This window comes from Nerophis ophidion, linkage group LG09 (assembly GCF_033978795.1).
Source record: "Nerophis ophidion isolate RoL-2023_Sa linkage group LG09, RoL_Noph_v1.0, whole genome shotgun sequence".
In the NCBI taxonomy this organism is placed as follows: Eukaryota; Metazoa; Chordata; class Actinopteri; order Syngnathiformes; family Syngnathidae; genus Nerophis; species Nerophis ophidion.
In genome coordinates, this window is record NC_084619.1 from 15,449,745 (window position 1) to 15,470,440 (window position 20,696).

Genomic DNA, 20,696 nt, shown 5'->3' on the forward strand with positions numbered 1-20,696 from the left:
GTCGCCAGCCACCATACGCATATCCAAAACCTACTCAGTGGTCTTGTGGTTTGAGGGTCCGCCCTGGGATTGGTAGGTTATGAGTTCAAACCCCAGCCGAGTCATACTATAAAAATGGGACCCAGGGTTTCCCACACATTAATTTATTTGTGGCGGCCTGCCACGAAATAATTATGGCCGCAACAAATAAAAAAAATTAAAAATTAATAAAAAAATAATATTATTATTATTATTTATTTTTTTTCCCGGCTTTTGACTCGCTCGACCGCTCATAAAAGCAATGGGACCTTGTCTGTGAAGGGAGCTTGTAGTTACATATTATATGAATATGTAAATATAATATAAATATGTACATAAATATGTACATAAAGTGTTGTAATTATATTCCAACTCCACGTTCTTCTTGGTCATCGCCGCTGCCGCTGGCCCCCACCCCATATAGATCATGTTTTGTTTTGGTCATGTTATGTTTTGGTTTTTGGACACTTGTTTCCGGCTTCTGCACTTTCCGGTTTGTTTTTGTTTCCATAGGAACTCATTAGTTTCCACTTTGTGAAGTGAAGTGAAGTGAATTATATTTATATAGCGCTTTTCTCTAGTGACTCAAAGCGCTTTACATAGTGAAACCCAATATCTAAGTTACATTTAAACCAGTGTGGGTGGCACTGGGAGCAGGTGGGTAAAGTGTCTTGCCCAAGGACACAACGGCAGTGACTAGGATGGCGGAAGCGGGAATCGAACCTGCAACCCTCAAGTTGCTGGCACGGCCGCTCTACCAACCGAGCTATGTCTCCAAGTCACGCCCCGGTCCTCAGTTCTCACACCTGCTTGTCATTATCATAGCTATTATTTAAGCCACAGTGGCGAAGCGTTCAGTCTGGCAACTTTGTACCTACCGACATACCTACACATCCCGTATTCATCTGCTTCATGCCTTACTATACTGTTCGTTTTTGTCCACGCCGCGTAAGTTATGTATTTATGCCCCAGTGCAGGTTTTGTTTTTTCATTAGATTGGATTAGATAGTACTTTATTTATTCCGTCAGGAGAGTTCCTTCAGGAAAATTACAATTTTCAGCACAATCCCATTCAAGATCAGACAAACATTACAGGGAGACAGGACAGGATCGCTGACGGGTCTGCCGGCTTCCAGCGCCCCTTACAAAAAATATGACATACAGGTAAACAAGGGGGGTGAAGATTAAAAAAAAAATTAAAAAAATCGGTCTTAGCCTAGGCCCTGGAGTGGGGGTGCAGACTGAGGCCAAGGGGAAAAAAAATAAATAAAAAAATAAAAAAACACCGTACAAGTGTTTTTGTTCATGTTTATAGTTCCAGCCTTTGTGCTAGTCTTTTGTTTTTTTCATTAGCCAAGTTTGTTTTCCGCCCTCGTGCGCGCCCTTTGTTTGCCTTTTTTTTTTGTAGTTTTGTTAGAATACAAATAAAAATGTACCTTCATTCACGCCTGGCTCGTGCCAATCATCCTTTGCGTAGAAGAAGCAATCCAAGTCCAAGTCGTGGTTTGACAAGAATAACCAAGATAAACATTCTGAATTCATTTCCTCCATCCCTCCGTTCACTTTCAAAATAATCTTACTCATCTCCCCATATGAAATGTAACTTACTTCATCGAGTTGTAGTTATTTATTTGTATTGTGATTACTTTTGGAGTATATTGTGAATGAATACATAGAGAACAGTAAGTGAACAGAAGTTTTAGCAACTGTTATGTAAAAGAAAATGCTTCTTCCTACTTCTTTTCGAACACGTTGACAAGAGAAACTGGAAATTGAGATGTATCATGTTATATGCTTGCATGTTCGAAATAAACTCAAACTCAAATCTATTTGTGACATACAGCTTTAAAGTAGTAGAGTCTTTGGGTCACACCCTGTCAAAATCAGCTCTCATACAGCCAGGAGTGTTTTTGTTGTTTTTATCCAAATAACCTTTTCTTTGTGTTTCAGTCAGGACACAATTACACTGATTTAAATTAGAAGTTTGACGTGCTTAATAAGTCCTAAATGACGTGGCAGGGATCATGTCTCAAGCTGCTGTGCTCTTCAAGTGAGCTGAACCCTGCTGCAGCTGATTGATACCATTATATCCAGGAACGATAGTCTCGACGTAACGCGACATGTTTTACAGGACCAAATAGCCGAAGCTGAAATCACTTTTGGAGCCTTTTTGTTTGATATGTTTTATCGCCAAAGATCTAACAGTTGCAGTTTAAGACTCAACGGCTGACTTCAACATAATTCACACAAACACAAGCCCTTTCTTTCCCACCTATTACTTCTCTAGACCATGTTTTCATGCTGTGAAGTGCTGGCCTCCATTGTTAACACCTAAAATGTAATTTCAAGTCTTCAACCAATCAATACTTGGCACCGTTTTTTGTTTTTTTTACTCACTGAAAGCCAACATTCATAACAAATCCTGTTATCGTCTTCAACACTCGATCAATGGCGTTAAAGACAATGGAGGGTTGCAAATACACACTCCACTTTGATGGCTGATAACATTCCATCCATCCATCCATTTTCTACCGCTTATTCCCTTTGGGGTCGCGGGGAACGCTGGTGCCTATCTCAGCTGCAATCAGGCGGAAGGCGGGGTACACCCTGGACAAGTCGCCACCTCATCGCAGGCTGATAACATTCACTGCACAATAATATGTCGTAGAGCACATGTTTTAAACTCAAGGCCCATTTTACTTGACTCTCGAAAGCCTGGAAATGATGGGTCAATATAGTACTTAAACTATTCTTACTAAATGTATTCTTTCTTTCTATTTGACAGAGGTACATATGTAATCACAGTTTTTTTTCAACTTAAATATCTAATAATGCAACAAATACATTATCAAACATTAAAACCATTTTTTTGTTTAAATAGAAATAGTTTTTATCTGCTTAACTTATGATTCCAAAGCAAGTTATCCATCAAATTGTGCAATGTAAAAATAGCAATACATTTCACAGTACAATTGTGAAATTTACTATGTTTTTTATAGCATTTTTCTGTGAAAAACAAAACAAAAACAAAAATAACTGTTTATTTTTGTACTGTAAATAAACTGTGGTGCAATTTTGGCATTCGCAGCAATACACCAAAAAATCTACAGTTGTTGGTTTGCGATAAATACAAAAAAACTGGCAGCTCATTTGGAAAAAGTTTACTGTAAAAAAAAACGTTTTTTATTTACAGTAAAAAAAACCAACACATTTTAAAGTAAAACTCTGGCAACTGAATTGTCATTGTTTTTACAATAAAAACAGTGGTACTGTTTATCCATTTGCAGTAAAAAAACAAACAAAAAAAACCCTTTAAATATTAAGGTCATTTTCTTGCATCTGAGCTACCAAAAAAAAAGATGTACATGTTTGTATATATACATTTTTTTTTACATTGCAGTTAAAAAAAATAATAATCTACCGATAAAATGCATGTGCAACAATAGTAGTCACTGTTATGAGTGGCCCTCTGGGGTCATACATAACTGCGATGTGACTCTCAATGAAAACGGGTTTGACACCTGTGTCATTGACTCACATGTGTCTAAATATGACAGGAGTATGTGTTCATGCACTGCAGGAATGTTTATATTGGTCCAGTGAATCTCAAGGATGCGTGTTCCAAATGACGACATGAGGTCCTCTTCAAGGATTAGTAAGCCAGTAAGGCCACTTATAGATGCTTCATTAGAGCAATTTGTGTTTGAACGCTTTATTTGAGTCTCAAGTAAGCCAAACACCAGGCAGCCCACTAATCATACTCCAAAGTAAGCTGAACCCATGTAAGAAGCAGCAAAATGCACAAAATAATGGGACGCCTCAGGAAGTAAAAGGAAGAGCACTCACTTAACAGCTCATTTTGACATGTGACTGCAGAAATACTCGTCTCAAAGAACATTTTTCAGGTCAGAGTTGCGGGACATTAACAATATAAATTATACAAATTTGACCAACAATAGAGATTTTATTACTATAATTATATTGCGTTGGTGACTCATTCTACAAACCTCGTTTCCATATGGGTTGGGAAATTGTGTTAGATGTATATATAAATGGAATAAAATGATTTGCAAATCCTTTTCAACGGAAATTCAGTTGAATGCACTACAAAGACAAGATATTTGATGTTCAAACTCATAAACTTTTTTTTTTTTTGCAAATAATAACTTAGAATTTCATGGCTGCAACACGTGCCAAAGTAGTTGGGAAAGGGCATGTTCACCACTGTGTTACTTCACCTTTTCTTTTAACAACACTCAATAAACGTTTGGGAACTGAGGAAAATAATTGTTGAAGCTTTGAAAGTGGAATTCTGTTTCATTCTTGTTTTATGTAGAGCTTCAGTCGTTCAACAGTTCGGGATCTCCGCTGTCGTATTTTACGCTTCATAGTGCACCACACATTTTCGATGGGAGACAAGTCTGGACTGCAGGCGGGCCAGGAAAGTACCCACACTCTTTTCCTACGAAACCACGCTGTTGTAAAACGTGGCTTGGCATTGTCTTGCTGAAATAACGTTGGTTGGATGACAACATACGTTGCTCCAAAACCTTTATGGACCATTCAGCTTTAATGGTGCCTTCACAGATGTGTAAGTTACCCATGCCTTGGATATGCACCCCCATACCATCACAGATGCTGGCTTTTGAACTTTCGCCTATAACAATCCGGATGGTTATTTTCCTCTTTGTTCCGGAGGACACCACGTTCACAGTTTCCAAATTTAATTTGAAATGTGGACTTGTCAGACCACAGAACACCTTTCCACTTTGCATCAGTCCATCGTAGATGAGCCCGGGCCCAGCGAAGCCAGCGGTGTTCCTGGGTGTTGTTGATAAATGGGTTTTGCTTTGCATAGTAGAGTTTTAACTTGCACTTACAGATGTAGTGACCAACTGTAGTTACTGACAGTGGTTTTTTTAAGTGCATCTGAGCATCCTTTACACACTGATGTCGGTTTTTGATGCAGTACCGCCTGAGGGATCAAAGGTCTGTAATATCATCGCTTACGTGCAGTGATTTCTCCAGATTCTCTGAACCTTTTGATGATTTTACGGACCGTAGATGATAAAATCCCTAAATTCTTTGCAATAGCTCGTTGACAAATGTTGTTCTAAAACAGTTCGATAATTTGCTTACAAATTGGTGACCCCATCTTGTTTGTGAATGACTTAGCATTTCATGGAAGCTGCTTTTATACTCAATCATGGCACCCACCTGTTCCCAATTAGCCTGCAGACCTGTGGGATGTTCCAAATAAGTGTTTGATGAGTATTTCTCAACTTTATCAGTATTTATTGCCACCTTTCCCAACTTCTTTGTCACATGTTGCTGGCATCAAATTCTAAAGTTAATGATTATTTGCAAAAAAAAAAAAAAAAGTTTATCAGTTTGAACATCAAATATGTTGTCTTTGTAGCATATTCAACTGAATATGGGTTGAAAATTATTTGCAAATCATTGTATTCTGTTTATATTTACATCTAACACAATTTCCCAACTCATATGGAAACGGGGTTTGTACCATGTACAATATTACAGTATGTATCAGGTGCAGCACACCCCGCCTGTTAATACCAGATATTGCACTATTGCACTAAACTGCCTCATTTACATTTAAAGTGAGCAGGATGTGTCTGTAATGGCTAAGGGTTTTCTCCATGTTGCAAACGTCACACTGTGATCTTCTCTTTTTACACAGCACCCCCCTGTTAAAGATGATTTCATTCACATTGATCCCCAAAATTCCCCAAAGGGATCCAATGACTTTTCAACTCTGCTGCACCCTTTTTAGACGCGTACATCCATAATACATGAAAGGGAGCTAACAATGTCATAAAGCACCTGCTATTAATGGCCGGAGCGTGTAAAGCTTTCAATTACCGTTATAGCAATTCTGTGCAAGCATGTAAAAAAAAAAAAAAAAGTGGTCAAAGTGTACTTATTACTGTTATTAGCAATTTACTGTGACTTTGTAGGGATTAATCAAAGACGTCGGGGCAATTTTGAGCATTTAAAGCACGGATAATGAGAAGTGCAGCCCTGCCTTTGTAACCTACACAGTGGGCTTTTTGGAAAAGTGTGCGGGGGATTACTATGGCTGTGTTACTCTAACACTGAGTACTATTCTGTATCACGGTGAGAGTTTGATGGAGGATTCGAATGCACTGCAAAAGGATTAAACCGCTATGATTAATCCAAAATCCCCCAGGAAATTAAACAGATAAGTAGTGGGTTATAAGAATGGGGCTTACTTGAATAGAAATCCATTTTCTATGGCCCGGCACATAAACCCCGGTATTACTAGATTTACAGCTTCTGCATGTGCAACAAAAGACAGAGAGAATAAAAACTAGAGGCATGATAGTGAAATTAAAACGTCCTCTTCCACAGTACCTTTGTGTACAGCCTCTAATTTCTGGAATACGAACGCACTTCGCCATATATCTTCTGACACCGGCCCCAAATAATCAATACATCATCGAAATCAATGAATAAGTCTCAGTTTCAACCTTTTCCCCCCCTCCCCATTAAAGGGAAACTGCATTTTCGGGTGGAATTAGGCCTATCGTTCACAACCATTACACATGAAGACAAAATATTGTATTTTTTTTTGTTTTGGAACATATACAAATCGTCTCGTTCTAAGTGGCTAGCAATGAAGTTAATGTGTGCAATTCATTCAACCCATACTTGCCAACCTTGAGACCTCCGATTTCATATGAAATACTTCACTTTTAGTGAATTCTAGCTATATATATTTATTTAATTATATAAATAAATAAATGATAAATGGGTTGTACTTGTATAGCGCTTTTCTACCTTCAAGGTACTAAAAGCGCTTTGACACTACTTCCACATTTACCCATTCGCACACACATTCACACACTGATGGAGGGAGCTGCCATGCAAGGCGCCAACCAGCACCCATCAGGAGCAAAGGTGAAGTGTCTTGCTCAGGACACAACGGACGTGACGAGGTTGGTACTAGGTGGGAATTGAACCAGGGACGCTCGGGTTGCGCACGGCCACTCTCCCCACTGCGCCACGCCTTCCCATATATATAAATAAAATAAATAGTTGAATTTCCGACGGCACCAAAAACACAGTTGTTCTACTAACTATACTGTGCTTGCTGGTTACTAAAAAAAACAACAAAACTTACCTTTCACTATTTGAGTAACGTCACTTCCAAGTTTCCAGAAGATGGCGCCAGTATGTGCTTTGGCCGGCCGCCTCTCGCTGTCAGCTCTGTTCGTTTTTGTGTTGTTTGCGTCTATTTTCGTCTATGTCAGCTCACTGTTTGAGTATGACCGCCAAACACTGTTGGATCTTTGCCCCTCTCCCACTGATATGATCAACTTCGACGTTGGTTTTTTGACGTCCCAGTCAGCTTTTCACCAGCCCGGATTCCTGCCTTCCTTTCCCGCCTTGTGGCTCCTCTCCCCCGCCACCTGTCGGGCCCCACCTGGATTAGCTGCGCCCTTGGACGTGCTGGCCCCCGCCAGGTTCGGTCTTGTGAACGCAAGCTCTTTGACAAACAAAACGTTTATCCTGAAAGATTTCTTCACTTCCCGCGGATTTGAATTCCTCTGTGTGACGGAAACATGGCTGAGAGCCGATGAGTCCGCCCCTCTTAATGACCTTCTGCCTCCAGAGTGTTCCTACTTTAATTCTCCGCGGTCGTCCGGTCGAAAAGGAGGAGGATTAGCAGTCGTTTTTAAAAATGACTTTAAATGCCGTCAGATCCGACTGCAATCCTCCGTTTCAAGCTTCGAACTGTGCATGTTTGAGCTGGAGGGCGGCGTGGCCTCCAGCCCTGGCTAAATTTTGGGGAGATTTTCGGGAGAAAATATCTTCCGGGAGGTTGATTTCGGGAGTCTCCTGGAAAATCCGGGAGGGTTGGCAAGTATGATTCAACCTCCAAATCACTTTAAAAATACATTCAAAGACCGTTAACACTACTTTGACGTTTTGTATCCTATATAATAACCAAGCTGTAGCAAAATTGTTATTGTAAAAGGAAACACTGGAGAAGTCTTTTTTTTTTTTAATCGTAATCACACATCGCCATGCTATGGTATTAACCGTAACAGCTAACTACGGCGAGAGATAAGCTAGCTTCTATGACAAGACGAGTCACGTTTGAGTTCGTAATGCACAACCCTGCGAAAGAACACCAATTTGTACCGAGTGGAAAAACATGAACAATCATATTACAGTATCTGTAAAGTATCAGCACACATTTCATCTTTTGTTTGTACACAGCTGAGCTAGCCAGGCAGCATAGGTACTGTAGTTTTACTAACACGTGTTATGATCGATATTAAAGTGACTCACTCGATGGGCAGTTGTTTGTCCGTTCCAGCTGGCCTGTTGATTTTGGGTAAGCAGTCCATTTATGTTGAAAAATCTTGTCTCCAAGTTCCATATTTTTGGGGTATAAATCGCATTCACTTCACTCTCCCGGCTTCCGTCTGTTCCAACGTCCCACTCTTCCTTTGTGTTCGTTTCTATAAGCATCAGTATATTTAGCTTCAAAAGTGTAAGGTTGTTAATCCTCATTTTTCCAAAAATAGCCGAGATTTTAATGGAAGCATTAAATTCTCCTGATGATTGAGGGAACCGCTCATGAAACAGTTCTGTAGAGATGAAGTAGTCTTATGATTTTTCCCACACCTACATTATGCGCTCTACCACGGTATCGAGCACTATTCTCTGGATAATCCAATCAAAACACATATATATATATATATATATATATATATATATATATATATATATATCCTGATTGATTGATTGATTGAGACTTTTATTAGTAGATTTCGCAGTACAGTACATATTCCATACAATTGACCACTAAATGGTAACACCCGAATACGTTTTTCAATTTGTTTAAGTCGGGTCCACGTTAATCAATTCATGGTACGAATATATACTATCAGCATAATACAGTCGTCACACAAGTTAATCATCAGGGTATATAAATTGAAGTATTTACATTATTTACAATCCGGGGGTGGGATGTGGAGGGGGTTGGGGCAGGGGGGTTAGGTTTGATTGATATCAGCACTTCAGTCATCAACAATATTATAATCTGAGAAATGGACATTGAAACAGTGTAGGTCTGACTTGGTAGAATATGTACAGTGAGCAATGGCCACAGTGAGCTCAGAAAGCATAATAACAAGTATATACATTTGATTATTTACAATCCATGGATGTGGAGTGGAGAGGATGTTAGTCTAGGTTTGAAGTTGCATGGAGGTGTTTTTCTAGTGCAGTTTTGAAGGAGGATAGAGATGCACTTACTTTTACACCGGTTGGGAGTGTATTCCATATAGATGTGGGATAGAAGGAGAATGAATTAAGACCTTTGTTAGATCAGAATCTGGGTTTAACGTGGTTTGTGGAACTCCCCCTGGTGTTGTGGTTATGGCGCTCATTTACGTTATGGAAGTAGTTTGACATATACTTCGGTATCAGGGAGGTGTAGCGGATTTTATAGACTAGACTCAGTGCAAGTTGTTTTTCTCTATCCTCCACCCTGAGCCAGCCCACTTTGGAGAAGTGGGTAGGAGTGAGGTGGGATCTGGGGTGGAGGTCTAAAAGTAACCAGCCTAGCTTGTTCTTGGATGTTTGGAGTCTAGATCTGAGGGTTTTGGAGGTGCTGGGGTACAAGGAGGTGCAAGCGTAATCGAAAAAGGGTTGAATGAGAGTTCTAGCTGGAGTCTTCATGGTGCTTTTGTTGACCAGAGAGGAGATTCTGTAGAGAAATCCTGTTCATTGGTTGACCTTTTTGATTACCTTAATTGTCATTTTATCACAGGAAAGATTATGTGAATGTTGTCTGTCTATCTGTGTTGGCCCTGCGAGGAGGTGGCGACTTGTCCAGGGTGTACCCCGCCTTCCGCCCGATTGTAGCTGAGATAGGCGCCAGCGCCCCCCGCGACCCCAAAAGGGAATAAGCGGTAGAAAATGGATGGATGGATGGAAGGTTAGCCTCTAGAATGGAACCTAGGAAGGTGACCTAAATTTTCCTGGTTATAACAATGAGCGCAATTATGTCACGTTATCAATGGAAAAATGTATTTTCAGATAATATGATTTGACACAGAGAGTAACACGTGGTAGAAAATGGATTAGAAAGGACAGATTTAAAAAAAATTAAAATATTAGGGTTTTTTTTAACTTCGGACTTCTCGCGACCCAAATTTTGGACTCTGGCGGGCCTTAGTGTGGGCACTGTGTTTATATAACTTTAAACTGGGGTATGTCATTTCATAACGGGAAAAAAAACGTTAATGTCTCTTGTTTTCATGTTAGCATTTTAACTAGCGAGCTGGCGCTGGCAGTCCGTGAGTTTATCCAAGTGCAGTTATCAATCTCGGTTTTTCGTAAATTTTAATTTAAAACGGTAATACTAACTGTCAGGAATGTCATCGCGTTAATAACATTTATCATTACATCCTTATTCTCGATCTTTAACTTGATGTCAGCCGAACTGTATTTGTTTCCACTGTTGGCTTTGTGTTTGTGTTTTTAAGCTTGTAAATAATGGTCAACTCAAAGAGATTTGGAGGGGTGCTAAAATAGCAGCAAATTGGTTTATCAGAGTGTTATGTGATCATTAAAAGAACACTGGAGGCTTCTCTCGATTGAAAGGATGTATTTTGCTGATTTAATCAGAAAACTCACGGAGTTGCCGGTCTAGTGCTTGTTGATTTGTTTTCCTAACAGTTTCTATCAACTCTTCCTCCCATTGTGTGTCAGGTTATTAGTGAAGCTGTAGTTTCAGTTTCTATATATACGAGGGCGGTCTTGGACCAAGGATCATCATAGTAGATTCTGATTCGTTTGAGTTTTGTAACCCTAACCCTATGCTAATATGTAATATACACTGTAAAAATGACCGTAAAATCTACAGCAAGCAATTGTAAAACAATGAGAAATAAAAATATGGTTTATCACAGTTGTAAATGCAGTGGATTCCTGCAAACCAAGAAAGAATAGATAACCTAGATGACTATGGTTGTAATATGTAGAAAACACTTGACTTTACTGTGAAGATAATGAAAACTTATGCTTTTGTACAATGCATTTGCAAATATTGTAATGTCACAAATACTCAAAAATGTACGTTATTATTCTGTCTAAATCCGTGGTTCTTAACCTGGGTTCGATCGAACCCTAGAGGTTCGGTGAGTCGGCCTCAGGGGTTCGGCAGAGGTCAAAACACACCCGACTCCTCGTGTAAATACAAACTTCTCCCTATCAGAATATGACGGATACGGCAACAGCTGACTGATTTGCTGGTGTGTAATTTGTTGTGAGTTTATACACTGTGTTGGGTTTTGTTGTTTGAACAAGGTGATGTTCATGCACGGTTCATTTTGTGCACCAGTAAAAAAAACATGTTAACACTTTAGTATTTGGAACATATTCACCACTAATTAGTTGCGTAATAACATCCAAATTAGTAACATATTGGCTCTTAACTAGTCATTATTAAGTACTTATTAATGCCTTATTCGGCATGGGCTTATTATAACCCTAACTCCCCTCTAAACCAGGGGTCTCAAACTCAATTTACCTGGGGGCCACTGGACGCAGAGTCTAAGTGAGGTTGGGCCGCAAGAAAATATTTCTTAAAAATAATTTTGCATACTCCTCAGCATGTCGGCGGATAATAGCTGGGAAAGTACAGGGATAGCGAGCGCAAAAAAGTCACGGCTCTCGGCGTCATACAGAAATATACGTAGTGTTCATCGTGTGAGGCAATGCAAATGAAACCATAAAAAAAAACAAATAACAGTTTGAATTGGTCCAGGTTATTGGGGACTGTTATTACTGACGGACAGGTGGCGCGGTGTGACTGCAGCCAGGCAAGTAAGAAAACCCTCGTCTCCATGGCAACAGTTCTGTCGCTTTCACTAGTTTGCCGCTTTTCCACTAACGTAGGGGTAGGCAACCCAGAACGTTGAAAGAGCCATTTTGGACTCAAATAACAAAAATGTTTCCCTGTCTGGAGCCAACGGGGAGCCAATCTACCAATCACCACACCGTGATTGGTAGATTACTTTTGCTCCGCACATAACGCTGTCAAGCGCCCTTCATATAAAACTCGCGGGCCGCACTAACATTAAACTTTCATATTAAGGTGTGGGGCCAGCGGGCCTCGTGTCTGAGACCCCTGTTTAAACCATACCTTAACCCTAACCAAATAACTTCAAATGAAGTCTTTGTTAATTAGAATATGTTTCCTTACTGTCCAAAAAACTCTAAATTAAGTCTTTGTTACTTTGTTACACCCCATCCTAAAGTGTTATCAAAAACATATAATAACTTGGTTTTGAATTTGTTAATAAAAGGAGGGTTTGGTGAATGCGCATATGAAACTGGTGGGGTTCGATACCTCCAACAAGGTTAAGAACCACTGCTCTAAATGAAAGATTTTGCAGATTTTACTTTTAAATCTACAGAATTTTAGGGACTTTTGTCAAAGGGCAACTGCCCATTTGTTGTAACTTTGCCTATCGATCACAATCATTAGAAAAGACATGACAATGGCTAGATATTTTTTGTGATGCATTCTTAAAATTAAATAAATTTCCACCTCCAAAGACATGCACCTGGGAATACTGTAGGTCCCTAGTGTGTGAATGTGAGTGTGAATGTTGTCTATCTGTGTTGGCCCTGTGATGAGGTGGCGACTTGTCCAGGGTGTACGCCGCCTTCCGTCCGAATGCAGCTGAGATAGGCTCGAGCATCCCCGTGACCTCAAAAAGGATGGATGTATGCCTTTCAATTCTGCCTATAAATCTCTTAAAAAAACCCATGCAAATATCTCCATTAGGGTTTTTTATACATGATGTAAGTACTGTATTTTTCGGACTATAAGTCGCACTATTTTTTAAAATAGTTTGGCCAGGGGTGCGACTTATACTCAGGAGCGACTTATGTGTGAAATTATTAACACATTATCGTAAAATATCAAATAATATTATTTAGCTCATTCACGTAAGAAACTCGACGTATAAGAGATTTCATGGGATTTATCGATTAGGAGTGACAGATTGTTTGGTAAATGTATAGCATGTTCTATATGTTATAGTTATTTGAATGACTCTTACCATAATATGTTACCTTAACATACCAGGCACCTTCTCAGTGGGTTATTTATGCGTCATATAACGTACACTTATTCAGCCTGTTGTTCACTATTCTTTATTTATTTTAAATTGCCTTTCAAATGTCTGTTCTTGGTTTTGGGTTTTACCAAATGAATTTCCTCCAAAAATGCAACTTTTACTCCAGTGCGACTTATATATGTTTTTTTTCCTTCTCTATTATGCATTTTCGGCAGGTGCGATTTATACTCCGGAGCAACTTATACTCCGAAAAATACGGTATATATGAAATGTAGAGACTTTTATAATAACATTTAATATTTACGTATTTTGATATTTTTAAGTAGATATGTCCGATAATGGCTTTTTTGTCAATATCCAATATTCCGATATTGTCCAACTCTTTATTACCGATACCGATATCAACCAATGCCGATATATATACAGTCGTGGAATTAACACATTACTATGCCTACTTTTGTTGTGATGCCCCACCGTTAAACAATGTAACAAGGTTTTCAAAAAGAAATAACTCAAGTTATAGGAAAAAAATGCCAACATGGCACTGCCATATTTATTATTGAAGTCAGAAAAAGCATTATTTTTTTTAACATGCCTCAAAACGGCAGCTTGCAATTTGGGACATGCTCTACCTGAGAGAAGTTAAGGTGGCGGGGGTAGCTGGAAGAATTAGTGCTGCAAGGGGGTCTGGGCATTTGTTCTGTTGTGTTTATGTTGTGTTTCAGTGCGGCTGTTCTCGCCGAAATGTGTTTGTCATTCTTGTTTGGTGTGGGTTCACAGTGTGGCGCATATTTGTAACTGTTAAAGTTGTTTATACGCCCATCCTCAGTGTGACCTGTATGGCTGTTGACCAAGTATGCGTTGCGTTCACTCGTGTGTGTGTGTGTGAAAAGCCGTAAATATTATGTGACAAATGCAGTCCCTTTGTCAGGCTCGCCTCTGACAGTTCGACTATGTTTTAGTTTTTTCCTCTGCATTTGTCTTTGTTTCCTCTGTGTGTGTGTAGTGTTTCCTGTCAGCGCTCTTATTTTGTTGGTTTCCTGTCTTTCTCCCTGAGTGCTGTGTTCCCCCTCAGGTGCGGCTGATTGGCACCGGGCCACACCTGGTGTCAATCAGTCCGCTCCTATTTAGACCTGTCTTCCCATCCAGTCACTGCTGGATTATTGTACTGCATGTCGCTCTTGTGATGTGTTACCGCTCTTGTCGTGTCTTTGCAGCGTAGCGGTAAGCTATATTCGGTTGATGTTTGTAGCTTACTGCTTTTTGTTCCCTGCTTCCAGCTTGTTCTTTCATTTTACTAATACGACTTCTGTTTCCTGCTAGATACCTGTTATCTTCCATGCTAGGCCTTTCGTTTGTTATCCGCCCACGTGCACGCCTTTTGTTTGAACCCTTTGTTTGTTTCTGTCTTAGTGTTTAATTAAATAATTTTTTCCTGCAAAATGCCTCTCTGCATCTTGGGGTTCGTCAACAACAAACTCCGACATCCTGTAAAGTTTATTGGCACTCTGTCTCCCTACGTCCGTTTACACAGCAGCGTTTTAAGAAGACATACACTTTTTTTTTTTTTTTAAACCAATACCGATATTTAGTTTGAAAAAATATGTATATATTGTTGAGAATGTGTCAACTGTTTATTTTTCTTTTAGTTTAGTAACAACTTTGCTGTGGTGAGAGCGCGTTGCATGACGCTCAGTTTAAAGCGGCTTCCAGTGTGAAATTAAATTGGGTAACATCGCTTTGTTTCGCCACCACTGCACACAATTGATGTGCTTGGGACACAGTTTTGCCCTGATCTTTCGATTAGTAGTCACGATGCAGTGAACAAAATCCCAACAAAACACATCCCGAGTAGAGAATTGTCGTTGAACTGCTTTATTTGCATCATGCTGTTTTACACGAAAGCTGTTTTGCAAGCCAGCATATGTTTTAGTGTCTTCTTATTCAATTGTGCAAAATAAAATGTCTCTATTAAATTCAAACGCAAACTTTTAACTCTCACTCTTGTCATTATAGGGAGAAGTTGGATCGGACAGACAGAAGGGGACGGAAGGGGAAAGGGTAAGTGCAGTACCTCTTTCTGCAGCATACCTAAAGGATAAAGTCCATGCATGGCATATCAACCAGATCCAGTTTCATCCGAGAATCAATTGTTATAGGCTTTTCATTTTCTGCGGGATTCTCTGGGGCAGAGGAGGAGCATAATAGAATTGACTGTGTCTGTTTTCTTGCACTTGACATATTTGAATATCTGAGCGCCATTGGTGTCCTTCCACAGTCCCATTAATTGACATGTGTGCCGCAATGGGCTTGGCATACTAAACAAATGTCTCCAATGACTGTATGTCCCTTCTACTGTACAGTATGACACTTCCGGTTAACCTTTATTGCATACCAGCTAATTGGATTGTGGTGATTTGACGAGTACACTATAATATTACACAGTACTTGCATTACTCTAAGCCAGGGGTCACTAACGCGGTGCCCGCGGGCACCAGGTAGCCCGTAAGGACCAGATGAGTAGCCCGCTGGCCTGTTCTAAAAATAGCTAAAATAGCAGCACTTACCAGTGAGCTGCCTCTATTTTTTGAATTTTATTTATTTACTAGCAAGCTGGTCCTGCTTTGCTCGACATTTTTAATTCTAAGAGAGACAAAACTCAAATAGAATTTGATGAAAATCCCCCAAAATATTTTAAAGACTTGGTTTTCACTTGTTCAAATTATTTTTTTACTTTGCTTCTTATAACTTTCAGAAAGACAATTCTAGAGACAAAATACAACCTTAAAAAGGATTTTAGGATTTTTAAACACATATACCTTTTTACCTTTTAAATTCCCTCCTCTTCTTTACTAACAATTTAAATCAATGTTCAAGTAAATGTATTTTTTTATTGTAAAGAATAATAAATACATTTTAATTGAATTCTTCATTTTGGCTTCTGTTTTTTATGATTAAAATTGAAAAAAAGTATTCTGGTAAATCTAGAAAATCTTTAGAATCAAATTTAAATCTTATTTCAAAGTGTTTTGAATTTCTTTTAAATTTTTTGTTCTGGAAAATCTAAAAGAAATAATGATTTGTCTTTGTTAGAAATATAGCTTGCTCCAATTTGTTATATATTCTAACAAAGTGTAGATTGTTTTTTTAACCTATTTAAAACATGTCATCAAAATTGTAAACATTAATCTTAATCAGGAAAAAATACTAATGATGTTCCATAAATTCATTTTAAAAATTTTTCAAAAAGATTCGAATTAGCTAGTTTTTTCTCTTCTTTTTTTTGGGTTGAATTTTGAATTTTAAAGAGTCAAAATTGAAGATAAACTATGTTTCAAAATTAAATTTTCATTTTGTTTCCTGTTTTCTCCTCTTTTAAACTGTTCAATTAAGTGTTGTTTTTTTATCATTTATTCCCTACAAAAAACCTTCCGTAAAAAGGAAAAAAAAAAGGTACGACGGAATGACAGACAGAAATACCCATTTTTCTAAATATATATATAGAGAGAGAGAGAGAGAGAGGAGAGAGAGATGAGAGAAGAGAGAGAGAGAGGAGAGAGAGAGAGAGAGAGAGAGAGAGAGAGAGAGAGAGAGAGAGAGAGAGAGAGAGAGAGAGAGAGAGAGAGAGAGAGAGAGAGAGAGAGAGAGAGAGAGAGAGAGAGGGATGGATAGATTTATTTATTAGAGGTAAATTGAGCAAATTGGGCTATTTCTGGCAATTTATTTAAGTGTGTATTAAACTGGTAGCCCTTCGCATTAATCAGTACCCAAGAAGTAGCTCTTGGTTTCCAAAAAGGTTGGTGATCCTGCTCTAAGCCATATAGTTGCTGTAGTGATGTTGTTTACATACAAAACCAGTGAAGTTGGCATGTCAATAAAAACAGAATACAATGATTTGCAGGTCCTTTTCAACCTATGTTCAATTGAATAGACTGCAAAGACAAGATACTTAATGTTCGAACTGGAAAAAGTTGTTATTTTTTGCAAATATTAGCTAATTTGGAATTTGATGGCTGCAACATGTTTATAAAAAGCTGATACAAGTGGCAACAAAGGACTGAGAAAGTTGAGGAATGCTCATTGAAAACTTAATTGGAACATCCCACAGGTGAACAGGCTAATTTTGAACAGATGGGGTGCCATGATTGGTATCACACCCAGGAAATCATGTTTTGTTTTGGTCATGTTATGTTTTGTTTTTGGACATTCAGATCTTGCTTTTGCACTTCCTTGTTTTCTTTGTTTCCATAGCAACTCATTAATTTTCACCTGGCCCTCATGTCACGCCCCTGTCCTCAGCCCTCACACCTGTTTATAATGATCATAGTTATTATTTAAACCACAGTAACCTGGTAGTCAGTCTGGCAACTTCACATCCCGTATTCCTCAACTCCTTTCATGCCAAAGACCATGCTGTTCATTTTGTCCACACCACGTAAGTTTTGTTATTCATGCCACAGTACAAATGTTTTTGTTTCATGGTTATAGTTTGTAGCCTTTATGCTAGTCATTTGCTTTTCATTAATCAAGTTTGTTCTCCGCCATTGTGCTCGCCTTTTGTTTGCCTTTTTGAAGTTTGTTTGTATAGTAATAAATCAAAATGTACTTACATTCACGTCTCGCTCGTGGCAATTTCCCTTTGCATGGGAGAAACAAACTATCCCATAGTCCAAGTCATAGTCCAAGTGTGACAATTGGTAATTAAAGTGCTCAATCATTCACCAACAAGGATGGGGCGAGGGTCAACACTTTGTGAACAAATGCGTGAGCAAATTGTCGAACAGTTTAAGAACAAAATTTCTCAACAAGCTATTGCAAGGAATTTAGGGATTTCACCATCTACGGTCCGTAATACCATCAAAAGGTTCAGAGAATCTGGAGAAATCACTGCATGCAAGCAATGATGTTACGGACCTTTCATCCCTCAGATGGTAATACATCAAAAAGTGACACAAGTGTGTAAAGGATATCACCACATTGGGCTCAGGAACACTTAAGAAAACCACTGTCAGTAACTACAGTTGGTCGCTACATCTGTAAGTGCAAGTTAAAACTCTACTATGCAAAGCGAAACCCATTTATCAACAACATCCAGAAACACTGCCAGCTTAGCTTAGTCCGAGCACATCTAAAATCCCATCCGTTTTCTACCGCTTATTCCCTTTGGGGTCACGGGGGCGCTGGTGCCTATATCAGCTACAATCGGTCGGAATGCGGGGTACACCCTGGACAAGTTGCCACCTCATCGTAGTCATCTAAAATGGACTGATGCAAAGTGGAAAATTGTCCTGTGGTCTAACGAGTCTACATTTCAAATTGTTTTTGGAAACTGTTGTCGTAGTGTCCTCCGGAATAAAGAGAAAAAGAATCATCCGGGTTGTTCTCAGCGCAAAGTTCAAAAGCCAGCATCTGTGATGGTATGCGGGTGCATTAGTGCCCAAGGCATGGGTAACTTACACATCTGTGAAGGCACCATTAATGCTGAAAGGTGCATACAAGTTTTGGACCAACATATGTTGCCATCCAAGCAATGTTATCATGGACGCCCCTGCTTATTTCAGCAAGACAATGCCAAGCCACGTATTACAACAGTGTGGCTTCATCGTACAAGAGTGTGGGTACTAGACTGGCTTGCCTATAGTCCAGACCCACAATATGAAGCCTAAATGACCACAACGGAGACCCCGGACTGTTGAACAACTTAAGCTGTATTCAAGCAAGAATGGGAAAGAATTCCACCTGAAAAGCTTTAAAAAATTGATCTCCTCAATTCCCAAACGTTTACTGAGTGTTGTTAAAATGCCCCTGTGCCAACTTTATTGCAATGTGTTGCTGCCATTAAATTCTAAGTTAATTAATATTTTCAACAAAAAAAAAAAAACAAGTTTCTCAGTTCCACATTAAATATTTTGTCTTTGCAGTCTATTCATTTGAATATAAGTTGAAAAGGATTTGCAAATCATTGTATTCTGTTTTTATTTACGATTTAGACAACGTGCCAACTCTGTGATGAGGTGACGACTTGTCCAGGTTGTAAATTGCGACCCAAAGGGAACAAGCGGTAGAAAATGGATGGATGGATGGATGGATGGACAACGTGCCAACTTCACTGGTTTCGGGTTGGGTACTAAGAAACACTATTTAAGTATTTACAATTAGACGGACATTAATGATGGTGTTTTAGCTCAAACAGATGAGAGCAAGTCAGTAAAGCATCCGTTAACATGTTTTATTGCAAAGCATTTTTTTGCCCACTGTGGTGTAATATAGAGGGGGGCTGTGCAGATGGTCACTTTATTGTGAGTTTGTTGGCACACTTGTAGTCATCAAAGCGTCTCCCTATTGAACAGTTGCTACAGAAATTGACCATGAATACATTGCTTTTAAAAGTTGAGGTTGTGGCAAGTTATAGGGGAACATTATCACCAGACCTATGTAAGCGTCAATATATACCTTGATGCTGCAGAAAAAAGACCATATATTTTTTTAACCGATTTCCAAACTCTAAATGGGTGAATTTTGGCGAATTAAACGCCTTTCTATTTATTGCTCTCGGAGCGATGACGTCAGAACGTGATGTCACCTAGGTAATAAAGCCGCCATTTTCTCAAACACATTACAAACACCGGGTCTCAGCTCTGTTAATTTCCGTTTTTTCGACTATTTTCTGGAACCTTGGAGACATCATGCCTCGTCGGTGTGTTGTCGGAGGGTGTAACAACACTAACAGGGAGGGATTCAAGTTGCACCACTGGCCCAAAGATGCGAAAGTGGCAAGAATTTGGACGAAATTTGTTCAAAATACGAGGGTGTGGGGAAAGCCGACGAAATGGTCAGTCGTTTGTTCCGCACACTTTACTGACGAAAGCTAAGCTACTACAGAGACGGCAAGATTGTGTGGATATCCTGCGACACTCAAAGCAGATGCTATTCCAACGATAAAGTCAAAGAAATCTGCCGCCAGACCCCCATTGAATGTGCTGGAGTGTCTGCACATTTTACCGGCGATGCTAAGGCAGACATGGCACAGAGATGTATGGATAACCTGCAGATGCATTTCCAACGATAAAGTCAACGAAATCACAAAGGTGAGTTTCGTTGATGTTATTGACTTATGTGCTAATCAGACATATTTGGTCGCGGCATGTCTGCCAGCTAATCGATGCTAACATGCTATTTCGGCGAGCTGTATGTACATTTGAAACTATATTTTCATCCAGCGTTTCACTCCACCCACATTTAATGCCAAACAAACCACTTACCAATCGACGGATTTAGTTGATCCAGTGTCACAAGATCCGAAACTTCCGATCGTTGGTCTGCACATTTTACCGGCGATGCTAAGGCAGACATGGCCGAACAGCGTCAATAGCTATTCGCTCAATAGCTTCAGTTTCTTCTTCAATTTCGTTTTCGCTATCTGCCTCCATACTCCAACCATCCGTTTCAATACATGCGTAATCTGTTGAATCGCTTAAACGGCTGAAATCCGAGTCTGAATCCGAGGTAATGTCGCTATATCTTGCT

The 20,696-nt window shown here is 39.3% G+C and overlaps 1 protein-coding gene across 4 annotated transcripts in view; it reads left to right on the forward strand.

The window, feature by feature from the left end:
* Nucleotides 1-20,696, forward strand: part of LOC133559058 (collagen alpha-1(XIX) chain-like) — a 325,779-nt gene that overhangs the window by 24,710 nt on the left and 280,373 nt on the right. For all 4 annotated transcript variants that reach the window (XM_061910394.1, XM_061910395.1, XM_061910396.1 and 1 more), the window contains exon 4: nt 15,186-15,230. In XM_061910394.1, the coding sequence (XP_061766378.1) occupies nt 15,186-15,230 (45 nt within the window). The remainder of the gene's footprint in view (nt 1-15,185; nt 15,231-20,696) is intronic.